The sequence below is a fragment of the Elgaria multicarinata genome, chromosome 2, assembly GCF_023053635.1.
Source record: "Elgaria multicarinata webbii isolate HBS135686 ecotype San Diego chromosome 2, rElgMul1.1.pri, whole genome shotgun sequence".
NCBI classification, from domain to species: domain Eukaryota; kingdom Metazoa; phylum Chordata; class Lepidosauria; order Squamata; family Anguidae; genus Elgaria; species Elgaria multicarinata.
The window spans coordinates 93,037,272-93,052,904 of NC_086172.1; the positions used below are offsets into that span (position 1 = coordinate 93,037,272).

A 15,633-nucleotide genomic window follows, 5' to 3' on the forward strand; every position below is an offset into this window, starting at 1 on the left:
AAATAGCCATTGATGTAATTCTTCATTCTTGCCACAGATTAATTAAAAGTGTTCAAATTTAACTGGGATTATACACTCCACTCTATTCAGAAGTCTGAACCCTCATCATCATTGAAGAATAATGGTGCATGGAGGAACATTTAAACTGCAATTGCAAGTGGTTTGAGTTGCCACAACTGCTTATCCTATGCCTACTTTTACAGGAAACTGAAGGAGGTGAGGTTGGATCGCCTGCATCCTGAAGGCCTTGGAATTAGTGTGCGAGGAGGTGCTAAATTTTCCTGTGGCCTTTTTATTTCACAGCTAATGAAAGGTGGACAAGCAGACAGTGTTGGACTTCAGGTGAGAAGGAAGGTTTGGCTCCTCTACCTAGAAAATGTCTTACATGTAGTATTATCCAGGATAGCAAATGCTGAAATCATGAGCCTACCCATAGCCAGAAATTTTTGCGAGTTAACTAAAACAATCCCTAATAGGAGGATGAAAAACATGAATCTATGCTTAGGCAAACAACAAAATTGCAAAGAGAAGTCACACTTTCTTATTGGGACTCTTATCTATTATAATCCATCTATGTAGTGCTACAAAACCAACTGGAATTTGCAGCAAATGTAGCTGCCTGCTTTGGCATGCTGATAGGTGATGTTAAGGATCAGCTTAAGTCTGTACAAGACACTTTCTAAAACTTTTGCAAACCAAGTGAATAAGGGGAGTTGACAGGCAGCTCATTGTTCTAAATTGCCGTCTCATGATAAAGCCAAATGCTTCTGTAATTTCACCCATCTGCATTATTTCACTAAACCTCCACACATTTTCTAAGCTGGAAAAAAGTGGCCTAAGAAAAGGCATAATGATTTTCTATCCTAATAATCAGATCCTGGCTCCCTTTTCTCTATACCATTATAATTCATCTTCCTGGACTATGAGAAATTAAATAGTTTCTTTACCACTTAAAGCGTGCGTGTGTGTGTGTGTGTACAGTCAAGATACGTAACTGAAGTGTTTATAGCATTGACCTATTTTTCTGTGATTTTTCTTTTCCCCCCTGAATGGGTAGTGTTTAGCCTTTTCAGTTTTCATGCATTTCATCTTTCTTTTTTGGTGCTTTCCCAGATACTCATATCTTTGGAGATTTTGTTATCTAAAAGGAGCTGGATGTGATTATGAATAATTGAAATAAAGGGAAACATGAAAACAGAAAATTTGAAACCATGATGATTCTGCATCTTATACTTCAGTTAGTTAGTTTTTTTTTAAAGGAGCCTTTTTGAAAATGTGATAACAAAGGAATACATGAAAAGATTTTTCTCTTTTAGCCTATTCAGTGTTTTCAGTCTCTCAATGTGCACTGATATTAGATTGAGGCCCACTAGATGGAAGCCTCCAAAACTGGAAGCTTCTGATGATCTAATGCCCTGTTGGGTTCCTGCCAGCAAGGCAGGGGAGCAACAGATCCTTCCTGAGTCTCTTCCTCTTCCTTTCCTGTATTTTCTGCTAGATGGACCTCTGAACCCAGCTAGCTGATGAGTGGAGATGGGGAAAGGAGCTGAGAGTCTTGTGGATCTGACGTATCCACATCTCTTCCCTCCCTGCCCACTTGCATTTGGTTAGAGAAAGAAATCTGAGCTACTGGATGGCAAGAAGGATGCTTTGGGACGGCGCTTCTTTTAAGGAACTTCAGCGCTTGTTATGTACAATGCACCTACTCCCCTTATCCAGCTTGTGTAGTTCTAAATAATTAGAAACAATTGGTATCTCCTGTATTCTCTCCTTACAAGAATACTGGGTGTGCAACAGCTGTCCCTGGAATTTACTACCTTGCAGAGAAAGGAGAAGCATGAAACATTGTATTTGTGAACCACCCAGAGAGCTTCAGCTATTGGGCGGTAGTATAGAAATGTAGTAAATTAAATAAAATACATATTTAAATGATAAGTTGAATATGGAAAGCCTTTAACAAATTCCAAATAAAAAATGTATTTGACCATTTTAAGGAGCAATCCTGGAAAGCTGATTGAGGGGCCATCCTCCGTGGACAGCAGGAGAAAGTTGCACTGCTGGGGCTGAAAACAGAGTGGTTTGAGGGAGGTGGAGCTGTTGTAGGAATGTTGGAGATGGCTGAGGAATTGCATGATCTTAGGCCCCTTTATTCTCCCTCCCATTAGTGGAAAGGGGGAAGAACTCCACGCACACTGAGGTCCTACCTTGGCTCTGCTCTGGATCTCATTCACACTATCACATAAGATTGCTCTGCCTGTCTGCATTACCTATCAGTGGCCTCTGATACTGATGCCCCCCACACAACAGGCATTATATTTATGACACTGCGTATAGCCATAAATGCTATTTCTGATTCCAGGGGAGAAATGCTCATACTATAAGAGAAACGTGTACCCTGTTCAGACAACACGCTAAGCCACAGTGGTTAAGCATTTTGTGCTAACTCTTATGGCTTAGCGTATCATGTGAACCATGCCATGTGAACCATTCCTAACCATGGTGGCTACGTATCCATGGTTTAAACACGCTCACTAACCGTTTGCTGCAAAAGGATTAACAACCTAACCATGGCTTAGTGTGCTGTCTGAACAGGCCCACTATTTATTTATTTATTTATTATTTATTTATTTAAAACATTTGTATCCCGCCCTATATCACTAGGATCTCAGGGCGGTGTACAGATAAAATCATACAATATAAAACAATAAATATACACAACTAAAACCAAATTAAACCATGAATTAAGTTAAAACCAGTATATAATTTAAAAACCGTAAAAACAGTTAAAACAATGTGCAAACTTGGTGAATTTAACCATTAAAGGCTTTTTAAAAAAGCCTTAACTTGGTGCTGATATGAGGCCAGCGCCGGTACCAGTTAGGCCTCCAAGGAGAGGGCATTCCACAGCCAGGGTGCCACAACAGAGAAAGCCTTCTCCCATGTCCCACCATAGTGCCTGTCTCAGGTTGGTGGGACGTGAAGCAGGGCTCTTCCAACAGATCTCAAGTCTCGGGCAGGCATATATAAGGAGAGGCGCTCCCTCAAGTATCAAGGTCCCAAGCTGTTTGGGGCTTTAGATGTCATTACCAACACCTTGAATTCCAACCGGAAGCATATTGGCAGCCAGTGCCAATTCCTTTATTTATTATTTATTTATTTGCAATATTTATATACCGCTCCCCATTCAAAATTCCGAGCGGTGTACAAGATAAAATAAAATAAAATCACTATGTGACAACCAAGACCATGTAACAACATGATACGCCTAGATGAAGCCTGATAGGATGGGATCACCTCCCAAACCTCTGTGTTGTTGTTGTTGTTGTTGTTGTTTTTAAAACAAGGCACCAATGTTACGGATTAAAGAATAAGCAGCTCTGCACAGGCTGTGAACAATAAGAAGAAAAAATAAGCAAGTGCTCCCTGAAGGTTTTTGTTTCCTGAAACATCCCCTATTTTATGAAGAAAATTTTCATGGGCGAAAATACAGAACACCCTAGTAGTGATTTGTACTGGAAAAAAACCGATACTCAAGAGGACAATTCACCCACCCTGCATTTAGAATTTTGCAATTTTAAAAAATGTCCAGCAGGTGGAGCAAGCATATCATTCTTAATATCTATGGTAACTATTACTTTTTCCGTGGATCTTACCATGGCCCACAAGTTGTCACTTAGTCTCTTGGCAAGGATCTTGTGCCTTTAATGAACATGACATGAATGAAATTTATAGGCAATAACAACAACAGTTCTCCTAAATTTTCTATCAGTTACAGAGCTGTTAAAGTCACAAGAGCCTGCCTAGAAAAAAAAAGTATGGAAGCCTTGATATGTTGCTGTGAATGCTGATTTTCACTTAGTCTTATTGTTTCTTTTCATATATGATGTATTAATTGCAACTGCCTGGGGCTGATGAATATTATATATATTGAATTATCAGATCCACTACATTGAGTGCCAACATAGATACCCACTTTTCAGAATCCTCTTTGTGGGAGCTGTAATATTTTTCCTGTTTTGGGCAATCACATACTGCAGTACGGAATGTTTATTTGGGCAAAAAGGAAATCAATAGGGATCACTTGCTTCGTTCTGCCACCTTTGAACATGCATGTTTATCTGTCCATACATAAACACAAAAGTTAATGATAGCATTAAGGCAAAATATGAGGCCTGTTTTGCAAAACAATTCACCTCCCTTTAAAGGGGCAATTGAACCCTAGAGAATGTTCACCTTATCTGCAATGTGATGTGGAGCATGACCAAGATTGTATTCTGCTTATAATTGTGAATCATCTCCCTTAACATATCTTTGGCAGGTGATCCACAGACATATAAAAAGACCAGAGGGGTCTCTCCACTTCTCTTGGGAAATGTTGTGCCAAGAGAGTATGAGGGACCTCAATTTTGCAGTGAAAAGTAAGATCCTGCTTTTTCAGAGAAAATGATGAGCTTCCTGAAATGTAACCTGTTATTGTGAAAAAGGATCCCCATGGCTTCTATCCAAAGTCGCCCTTCTGCAAATTGAAAAGCACCTTCCATTTTTGGAAGTGTCTTTGATCCAGCAGAGGCTGTCACTAACAGAAGCAAGGAGGTGATTTGGGGGTGATTCCTCCTTCCCTCTACGACCCTTGTTGCCACCTCCCATGCAGCAGTGGCCAGGTGGCCAAGAACCAGCAGCGGGTGGGTTGATGGCATCAGAAGTGGCAGGTGGGCAGGGGAAGAAGTGGGGGAGTCAGGTTGGAAGCAGCAGAAGGCAGTTTAGGTAGGGTGACCATATGAAAAAGAGGACAGGGCTCCTGTGTCTTTAACAGTTGCATAGAAAACGAAATTTCAGCAGATGTCTTTTGTATATGGAGAACCTGGTGAAATTTCCTCTTCATCACAACAGTTAAAGCTGCAAAAGCTATACTAGAGTGACCAGATTTAAAAGGGAGCAGGGCACCTTCAGTTTTAACCGTTGTGATGAAGAGGAAATTTCACCAGGTTCCCCATATATACAAATTACACCTGCTGAAATTCCCTTTTCAATACAACTGTTAAAGATACAGGATCCCTGTCCTCCTTTTCATATGGTCACCCTAGTATAGGGGTCACAGAACAGGTGGGCTGGGAGGAAAGATGCAAATGCGGCAGTGGGCAGGGAGAATGAAATAGCAGCAGGGAGGGAGGTGGCAGCAGGGAGGAAAAGGAAATCTGAGGGGATAGCGAGGAATCAAGTTAAGGGGAAGAAAGAGGAAATCTAGGTAAAGCAGGGCAAGAAAAAAGAGGAATCTGGCAAGGTGGGGGCAAGAAAAGAGGGAATCCAGGTAAGGTAGGGGGCAGGAAAAGAGGGAATCCTAGAAAAAAATGACAACTGGCCCCAAAAGGTTTGTCTACCCAATGGATTTGTGGTACAGAATTTCAAATGGACATTAATACTAGTCTGAGAAGCAATGTTGAAGGGGTATTTGGGCGCCCTGGAGCAATCATGGGGTAGAGCTTTCCCACCAAACTGCTTGGGGGTGCAGTGTATTACCAGTGCCCGATTAAAGTGAGCCATGGGGACTAAATTTTAAAACACAGACAGAGAGAGAGAGAGAGCGCACAAATTAGTCTCTGTTCGTGGCAGTAATTGGTTGTATCACCTAACGTCTGTTCAGTATGTGATTTCCTTGGCTGGAAAATATGGCCTGAAATCAGTTATTTCAGGATTGAATTAAATTTGACTCATTATGGTAGTAAGACAAGTACGATATACCAATAACTGATAAGCAAGTGCAGTAAACCAAAACTGAGCAGCAGTCCCCTGAAAGAATGCATTGTTCTGGCAGTTCACCTTAGCATGACCAAGCTTGCTTTCCTAGCCATTGGATGAAAAGAATATAGTTATAATGAGCTTTTAGTGGACTACAGTGAAAATAAATTGAATTTAGTATTTAAGGGAATCAAATGGCATTTTGCAGTGGTTCATGCTTAGATAACAAAACTGTATAGATAGACTCTCCATAAGAACTAGAGGGGCAACCCTATTAATCCGTTGCATAAAACAATAAAAAGTCAGATTGACTTAGTGTTATCCTATACATGTCTACTCAGAAGTAAGTCCCATTCAGTTCAGTGAAAGTGAGTATTGGACTGCAGCCTTAAGGACTTTAGTCTCAGCAAAATGTGGGAATGACTAACTCATTCCAGGATGTATTTACCCCTCTTCACATCCTCCCCGTATAAAGACTTGTAACTTAGCATGTTCAGATTGCTGCTGACATTGATTGGTTACCAGTTAATGGGAAGAGCCTGATAGGTCTTTCAGTCAGAAAGAAAGACTTAAGCTGCCCCCAAAACTAGATTAAAAGCAGCCCACAAGACCATCTTTATCTCATGGTGGCTCCTCCCATATTTGAACTGAGATGCTACTCAAACTACTACAGAGTTCCTTGTCTTTATGCTGCTCAGTTGCAGCCACTTTTGTCTCAGTTTGATGTGGCTCTCTCTCTCCTTCTTTCACACGCTGCACTGCCACGCAGAAAGGTGAAGCTGACTGCTTCAGGTAGTTCAATGTAGATGGGTAGATGAAGACAGGACTTGTTTTCTGAATAGTGCAGTAAGGCTTTTTAAAGTATTGGGCACAGGACTGGTGTCTGCTTAGGGTCCACAGACAAGAACCTCCTGGAACTGTTGCTTCTTTTCACCATTTCAGCCTTCTTATTCAACTGATTCTGCCCTGGCCCAGACAATGACTGTAGATGCTACTGCCTACTTTCTTATTGGCTGTCTATCCATCAAGCATGCAAGTAGTAGAAATTATGAGAAAGCATATGAGGAGCAACAGCAGCTAGTGACAATGGTGGTGAGAAGGTATATCACTGAGGGAGGGGCCATGGGGGTGACTTGCCCATGGGCCCTCCAAACCTGGAGCAGGCATTGGCTGGCCCCTAATATGTAGTGCTCTGCTTCATGTAGCAAAATGTCTTTACTGGCACTCTCTGTTGTACACACAAATGGTACCTGATGAAAATACAAAAGAAAATGCAACACAAAAGGAAACATCAAAGCACGTTATAAAGATCATTCAACTGCAAAGCTAAAAAGCTTACAAGAAATACTAAATACAATAAGAAGCCAAACATGATGTGATGTTAATTGTGGCTTTGCACTTAAGTTGTCCATTTATATGCAGATATCAACACCCAACACCGGTGAGTGCTGGTAATGAACAAGATCACAACAGTTAGGAAAGGGGAGTTTAACTCTTTCCTCTCCTGCTGCAGTCATCATAAAAATATTTCCTTTGAAACTAACTGCCTGTTTGCATTAGAAGGAAATCCCCTCCCCTTAGTGCCTATGGGAGATTTCCTCCCAGTGCAAACATCAGCTTTCTTGCATGCTGCAATCCCAGAAATTCTCAACCCAGTAGCTGCTATTTACATTTTTAAAAGCATGCATGTTAAGTGTGAAGATGTATTTAGTTTTGGCCCTAAGCATAGCCAAGTTCTTACTTAGCTGTGGCCAAGACAACTGAAAGTCAAGATTCTAGGTTCTGATTATACTAACCCATGTCCTGCAGATTAGTGTATGGCTTGATAGGAGGAAATGGATGTTAACTGACCAGAAAAGCCCATTCTGTTTCATGAGAAGAACTACAATTAAAAGTATAATTCACTAGCAAGTCACTACAATCCTGTAAGTGACTTTCCCTCCCTGCAAACCCCATTTGGACTCCAAAATATACAGTAGTCCTTTGGCAAGTAAGAATTGGGAAAGTGAAGTAATGCCCCCCTTCCAATTACATCAGTCAGTTTCCATGAAAAAGCTTTCTCTTACAACAAACGTTCAATGTTATCAGGATATCTTTATTCAGGGTTGAGGTGCTGCCATAGGAAGGGTTATACCATCCCAGAATCTGATTTGAAGTTCCATCCCATACAGTAGCATCTTACTCAGTTGCTTAGATCCTGTATTTCTCTTCCATGTACAGAAGGGCTCCCTCCAATCCAACAGTGGGTCTGGCTCATGTAAGGTATGGTGACCATATGAAAAGATGGACAGGGCTCCTGTATCTTTAACAGTTGTAGAGAAAAGGGATTTTCAGCAAGTGTCATTTGTATGCATACAGCATCTGGTGAAATTCCCTCTTCATCGCAATAGTTAAAGCTGCAGGTTCCCTCCTCTCTTTTGTATCTGGTCAAGAGGGCAGGACTCTTGCAGCTTTAACTGTTATGATGAAGACAAAATTAAAACAGGTGGTACATGTATTCAAATGACACTTGCTGAAATTCCCTTTTCTATACAACTTTAAAGATACAGGAGCCCTGTCCTCCTTTTCATGTGGTGGTCACCCTATGTAAGGGGAGATTTTGCCCATTCTGCCTGCTTTCTGCAGGCCCCAGTACCGTCTCATGCTACTCTGAAGGGTCCTCAACCAGCTGGAGTAGATTTTTGGAGTGCAATGGAATCAATGAAAATTACCTTCCCCTCCCATGTCCCCTTTCTGCCAGTGGTAGTTTCCTATGAACAGAATTTTGCTCACAGGAAGTTAGAAACCAAGCCAATAAGCTTAAAAGAAGCTGAGAGAAGTTTCCTAGGACAAAACCAGTGATTTAATTCTCAGTAAGAACCACATATGTAGGCTGCTCAAATGTGAACCAGGTGCTGCATACAGCTTGAAACTTCTTTGTTGCCCACTCCATCCTTTTCACAGCAGGATTTGTCTCCCTTCTGCAAGGAAAAGCAATCTCTTTCAAATGGATTGTGAATTTGCAAAAGTACATTCTTGCTAAGATGCACTGTTTTGTTTTTATCTCTCTCGTTATCTTTTATACTAAGGTTGGAGATGAGATCGTTCGAATAAATGGATACTCCATTTCTTCATGTACTCATGAAGAAGTGATTAATCTTATTCGCACAAAGAAAACTGTATCTATAAAAGTACGACGTGAGTAGAACATGGTTTAAACTTTTATTACAATTCCCCATACTTTAGTCCTCTTAAATAAAGCTGATCTGCAAATGATGCTAACTGAGATTAAACATTATTTCGTTGCAGATGTTGGCATGATACCTGTCAAAAGGTAATGGTCTGTATATCTGATCTACATTATGTATATAGTCATTTCTAGCGCATCTTTAGCTTCCTTAGTTTAGAAATATGACACATTGAAAACTGAAAATTACACAGATTTATAAATATTGAAAAAATCACAGCTAGAGTGGATTATCAATAAATGCTTTTAGTTTGCATTTGTTTTATATTTGTAAATTTACATTTCAGCCTCTGTTGATTTGGTTTGTAAACTAGACATATCTCATCTTATAGTTGTAAACTAGACATATCTCCATCTTAAGAGGGTTTCTCAGTTTTATGTATTTTATATTTACTGTTGTTCCTCACCTCAATCAAAACGGAGAGGCAGGTAAGAAATATAATAATAATAATAATAATAATAATAATAATAATAATAATAATAATAGGCTACGAAGCAATCCTATGGTCTCTAGGAGGGTGTTTTAACGTCGACAAGCTTTTTAGATCAATTAATAAATAATTTGTCTCCATCATTTGGGATCATATTGTGTATACCTGACCAAATATAAAATACTGGTTATCTAAAACGGGTAGGTAGAAGGTAGATCTTCAGATATTTTGGACTTCAATTCCAGAAGCCAATTGTCAGAAAAGCTAGGAATTGAAGTCCAAAATATCTGGAAATCTACTTTCAGCCCACCCCTGTTGTAAAACCTTTTAAAATCATCTTTCTAGTGAGCAAACAGGTAACAGTTTGCACAATTTACCTAACCAGCCTTCTCATAGCAAGTAAGTTAAGTTGCAGCTTGGTTCAACAAGACCTTTGGTATGGAAACACTCATAATTCATTGTATTCAGCATCTTTCCACTGTGCTTTTCCTCTAGCTCTCCTGATGAGCCTCTCAGGTGGCAGTTTGTAGACCAATTTGTATCAGATCCTGGGGTAAGGAATGCATGCAGCTTTGAGAAAATATATTTAGTTGAAGAAAATTGCATTTTAAAAAAATCTGTGTTCATTATAAAATATTGCATTGTACCAATTTTTACAATACGGTGTATTGGGATTTGTATGAACTGGTTGGCTAATTATTTGTTGTTGTGGATTTTAAAAGCAATTCTACACCAGAGCTGCTTACAGATTTCTTAAAAATGTACTTTTCTTTCAGTTAGCTTAAATAATGTATCAGTGTACACAATACAACCATAATTATGAGGTTAATTCCATAAATACAAAAGCAAAATATTCTGGAAGCAGCAAATGAATAGGTTCCTGCAGAAATAAATATTATCCTGATTGTGGTGTTTTTATTTTCATACTTTTACAGGCTGTTTCAAGTATCCAGGATTTAATGTTAGCAGCTTATAAGGGATACAAACATTAAGCTTAGGGAACTCATTTGGTTTTATATAAGCACTAAATAAAAGCTGTCTTGCCAGTCTTTTATGAGGATCACATCACAGAACAATCACTTACAGATGGATATTGATATAACATTGTTATTAATGCAACAGTGGGATGTGTAAGAAATTGCAAGTGAGGGAGGTGAGACAATAAAGAGATGACACAACTGCATGGCTTGAAAATTGGGCCACATTTATTAAATTTGATCTGCAAAGGGGGGATCCCTGGTCAGCTATCCACTATGCCAGCACTAGCCAGTCAATGAAATTGGGAGGAATATTCTTTGCCTGCTGGATGTTGATTATAGAATTGGCATCCTCCAGGATTTTCTCATCCACCATCACATCCCCCTGAGCCGTGAAGCACCGGGTGTGCAAGAGGAGATGACCCCACAGGCAATCCTTATCCTCCCCCGGGTAGGGGTCTGCAAAACATTTAGAAGGAGGCCCTCAGACATCACCTGTCACCACCAACAATGCCTTAGAATGATCACAATCCCTATCCAAACACAGCCCACCCAAACCAGCCTACCTAGGGGAATGTGACCAGTTGAACCAAAAGAAAACCCACCAAATCAACCTAAGATGCTTTCACCCCACTTACAGTGTGAAGCAGGCAAAAAGATACACACCAAGCCAATTGGACTGTGTGTCAAAAATTCTTGCTCAACCCTCAAAAGTACCACCACTAACCCCCACACTGCATACGGGGAGGGAAGTAGGGAGCTGCACTTCAAAGAGGCTGAGAGGAGGGGTTCTGAAAGCTAATATCGCCCTGTAAGTTCCTTCTCTGGCTGGTAGTGCCACAAAGCTCTGCCAATGTTGAGGCTTAAAGGAGCGCTTCCAAATTTCCCCCCTCCCCACACACAAAATACTCCCATCCAGTCAGGCAAGCTGAATGTAGGGTAGGGCATATGTTCCAATGTCCAGTTTTTCAGTTCAGGTCTATATCTTTCCACTAGGGCACTTTTGTGTGCATGTTTAGACAGAAAAAAGTCCTGTAACTGCCAGCATGTTCCAGCTAGCATGACTAGCTGGGGAATGCTGGGAGTTGTAAGATTTTTTTTTCTGTCTAAACATGCATTGGATTGTGCCCTTAAAGGCTCTCCCTCCTATTTTTTTTTCTGTCCTCGTGCAAACGTTGGGCTTGCTGCTATCTTCCTCTTGTGAATGGATGGTGCCATTTTAGCTTCATTAGAATAGGCACTCAGAGAACTGAGTTTGCTATACATACTTATGTGCAGTATGTATTAAAAAATCAACAACATCTTATATCTTTCCTTTTGTATCTGTATCTGCTCATACTTTGTGAAACTTTTATATTCATTTTAATGTTGTGGGAGGGGGAGGGGTGTTGGGGGAATAACATCCCTCTATAGCTAATGGAAGCCAAAGGACTGCAATTTCAGAAACTCTCTTTCATTCTTGTTTTAGGAAGGGAAGAGCAGTGTTGCAGGACTTGCATCCTCTGGAGGAAAAAATCATAAAGAAAAGAAAGTTTTCATTAGCTTGATTGGTACAAAGGGCATGGGATGCAGGTGAGCTGCCATTTATTATAGTCTTCCTTTCTTTTCACTCATTTCTTCAGGAAAATATAATGGGTATGATTCAGGTGAAATGAATTTTTTTTCATGAAATTTTATTTTGAAATAAAGTCAACAAAATAAATGCAACAAAAAGAAGAACATACATAATTATGAATCAAGATCATGTAAAATGCAATATATACAACATATAAAAGGAGTGTGTTTGTTATTTTGTGTGTAAGTGTTAATCAGAAAGAAATACAGGCAACTGAACTTGGTTGGAATTTGATCAAAAATTTGAAAAGCTTCAGCAAAGAAAATAAATGGAAATGAAGAACTTTTAAGTCCCATTGATTTCAGTGTTAGAGAATTAAGTATGTGGTCTGCTTTCCCGTTTTGATCAATAGGGCTTAAAGGGCTTAACTTTAGCCAGATCATAATATTGAAATGCTGATACAAATTACTGTGCTGAGAATCAGAGATAACCTTCAGACATGCCTTATCCCTTATGGCTCAACATGTCAGTTCTTTGGCCTCTGAGCCACATGTTGTTACACTGAATCACAGTGTAACAACTGAATCGTACACTGAATCGTATCAGTGTACACTGATACACTGAATCGTATCAGAATCATTGTGCAAAGCGATATCCATTATTGAGAAGTGAGATTTAGCACAGTCACTTTACCACAGAATGTATGAACGACATCTTCTTCTCATATGGACTAAGGCAGTTCCACTCTCTTGAATAAGCCCTTCTAATTCTATCAACAGATAAAGAACCAGGCAAAGGCTTTCTGTCATATGGTTCTTCTTTGGCACTCTGACAAATGTTGCACAATGTGACATGTCTAATTGGTCAATAATGTTGACTGCACTAGAATGTGAGCAGCAGTGGGTTGGTACAAGGGTAAGGAACATCAGCTATGCAACTGATCCAATGTATTCTCATCAATCTGAAACTAGTGGAGGAGCAAGCAAACTATATTCCAAAATATGTGCTAAGATAGTTAAAAGGATTATTTACTTCAGTTGTACTATTGTGTGATGTCATTTCTTTTCATTCTTTATTCCAGTATTTCTAGTGGTCCCACACAAAAGCCAGGCATTTTCATAAGCAATGTTAAACCACATTCTCTGTCTGCAGAAGTAGGGTTAGAGGTGAGTATAATGAGCATAAATACATCTGGTTACATGGTAGTTTTCGTTTTGAAATTACTTCTAATAACCATTTTCTAACGATAGAGGAAGTAAAATCTGTGGTGTCTTCCACAAGTCAAAGTAAAATAAATAAAAAAGTTTAAGAATATTCTAATAATGTATACTGTCATCCTAAAATGGTCTAATCTCATTAAGTGGTCTGGGTCTGAAGTGGTCTAATCTCATTAAGTTTTCCAAAGCAAGCGGCTTAAGAACTGTACCCTATTATTTGTTCCTAAAATATTTTATTTGCTTGCTTGCTTTTAGGTTGGTGATCAGATTGTTGAAGTAAATGGAATGGACTTTTCTAATGTGGATCACAAAGAGGTAATGAAAGGAGTACAGTTGTCCTGTTTAAATAAAATGTAAATGAACATTCTACATTAACTTCAGCCAACCCAACTCCTGTCAACACAACTTTATATAATCTCACATTTCAGAATCCATCCAGCAATTGTTGCAATATAATTTAAGATTCAGCTACATTTCTTTGACTGATTTTGAATTGATAAATAAACTCTTAACTGCAGCAAAGGTTTACATTGCAAATTGTTAAAAATAATAATGTTTCCTCTATTTTGGAATGGGATTTGAAAATAATTGCTTATTGTGGTTATGTTGGGCAGAGCAATCCTACATGTGGTACAGACAATTGTTTTCTTTTCTCTACAGAACATTTTAATTAACAACTAATGAGATCTAATAAGTGCTTAGAGATTTAATAAGTGCTTAGGCCCATTTTAGGACTTTTTCATTAAGAAAATTCTTGGATGTATTATTGTATTGTATGAACTGTATAATGTGTATATAATTAAAAGGGGGAAGCTTTCACCCATATGCTCAGTTTGATCATAGATCCATCCTAGACAGAGTGATTCAGTGTAAGATTAGGCTCTAAAGGTGGGATGGTTAAAAAGAGTTAAACTGCTTTGTGATTCAAGAAGATTAGTTGTACACTCCATTCACATACGAAGCAAGGGCCCCCCTTACAACTTCATGGCATTTACCACTTCTACTTTTATGTCCTTGCACTAATTGCCCAATCCTGTGTCAGTCCAGAAAATAAATGTTTACAAAGGGGTGCAAATCAATCTGTATTATTGTAATATCAGAGCCTAAATCACTGTGCTGGCATCATGATGTGATCTAGGCTGCCATATTGGTGTAGCAACTTAAGTTAGCAGTGCTATGCTGGCAATAGCTCTAATTTCTGTAGGCAATTGTGCAGCTTACCAAAGAGAGTGGGAATGGTGTGAGTGGGACTAGAGACAGCACTTAAAGGCTTTGCCGTCACTTCAGAGCCATCTGTATTAGAGGAACCCTCGTGTCTGTAATCTAATACAAGCTCTTAGTGGTCCAATCATAGGATGCCACTGTAGCTGCATTGTGTACCCCATAGCAGCCGTGCATATTTAAAAGATCTAGATGTAAAGATCATTCTTCTTTCATCTCTGTCAGTGACATCCCCTCCTTTTTTTCAGGCTGTGAAGGTGTTGAAAAGCAGTCAAACTCTGACTATCACTGTTGTAACAGGAGCTGTAAGTATTAATGTCAGAACAGTCAGCAAAGCCCCTGTGAAAATCTAGAAAGCCATTGTACACAGCAGTAAGGGATGAAATACACACTTATACTCAAAGCACATACACAAGCAGGAGACCTTCTGCAGTCACTAAAAACTGGAAATTAGGATGGGAAGTATGCACTCAATTCAGGTACAATTATGCTTTTAAAATCCTGGTTCAAATAAAATGACTTGTGCTTAACTAGTTGGATGTAACTTACAAACATCTGAATGTTATCTTTAGTAGTTATCAGCAGTTCACTAATACTTTCTCTGAGCTGGTTATATGTTGTTGTGCATGTTACTTTGTTCATTTTGTTGATGTTTTGGGAGAGGCCAACATCCTTCCAGGATGGCTACAGCAAGCCATTTACCCCATAGTTGGCACTTACTATTACACAGCATGGCCAATGATTGAGGGATGGTGGAAGATATAGCCCAAAACATCTGGAGAGCACCAGGTTGGAGAAAGCTGGGTTACAAAATATAGTGCATATGTATCATGGCCTACAAGTGCATATAGCTGTAATTTAATTAATTACAGGCCTTAGCTAGACCTAAGGTTTATCCCGGAGTTGTCCCGGGGTCATCCCTGCCTGCTCCCAGGATATCCTGTGTGTCATTTACATGAACAGGGATGACCCCAGGACTATCCCAGGATAAACCTTAGGTCTAGCTAAGGCAACAGTAACATTAATCATGTTTTTTCATACCAAAGCTCTTCCATCAATTTGCATTGTACTTGGACTGATTTTTGGCTACAGTTTTTAATCTGTTGTTTCAAATGAATAAAGAAAAGAAACAAGGTAACAGTGTGACCGTCCTAATTCCTAAAATACATTCCCATTTGTTTTGGAACACCGCTCACCCCTACAGAATGCTTGTATCACCAGCTAGGCATAACACCTCTGATGCTATGTTCACACCATTCAGTGTGAAAAT

General features: G+C 39.4%; 1 protein-coding gene across 3 annotated transcripts in view; it reads left to right on the top strand.

Annotated features, from left to right (window-relative positions):
• Positions 1-15,633, top strand: part of USH1C (USH1 protein network component harmonin) — a 63,659-nt gene that overhangs the window by 9,644 nt on the left and 38,382 nt on the right. For all 3 annotated transcript variants that reach the window (XM_063117201.1, XM_063117202.1, XM_063117203.1), the window contains exons 4-11: positions 204-342; positions 8,805-8,913; positions 9,025-9,049; positions 9,889-9,946; positions 11,839-11,942; positions 13,007-13,091; positions 13,398-13,457; positions 14,612-14,668. In XM_063117201.1, the coding sequence (XP_062973271.1) occupies positions 204-342; positions 8,805-8,913; positions 9,025-9,049; positions 9,889-9,946; positions 11,839-11,942; positions 13,007-13,091; positions 13,398-13,457; positions 14,612-14,668 (637 nt within the window). The remainder of the gene's footprint in view (positions 1-203; positions 343-8,804; positions 8,914-9,024; positions 9,050-9,888; positions 9,947-11,838; positions 11,943-13,006; positions 13,092-13,397; positions 13,458-14,611; positions 14,669-15,633) is intronic.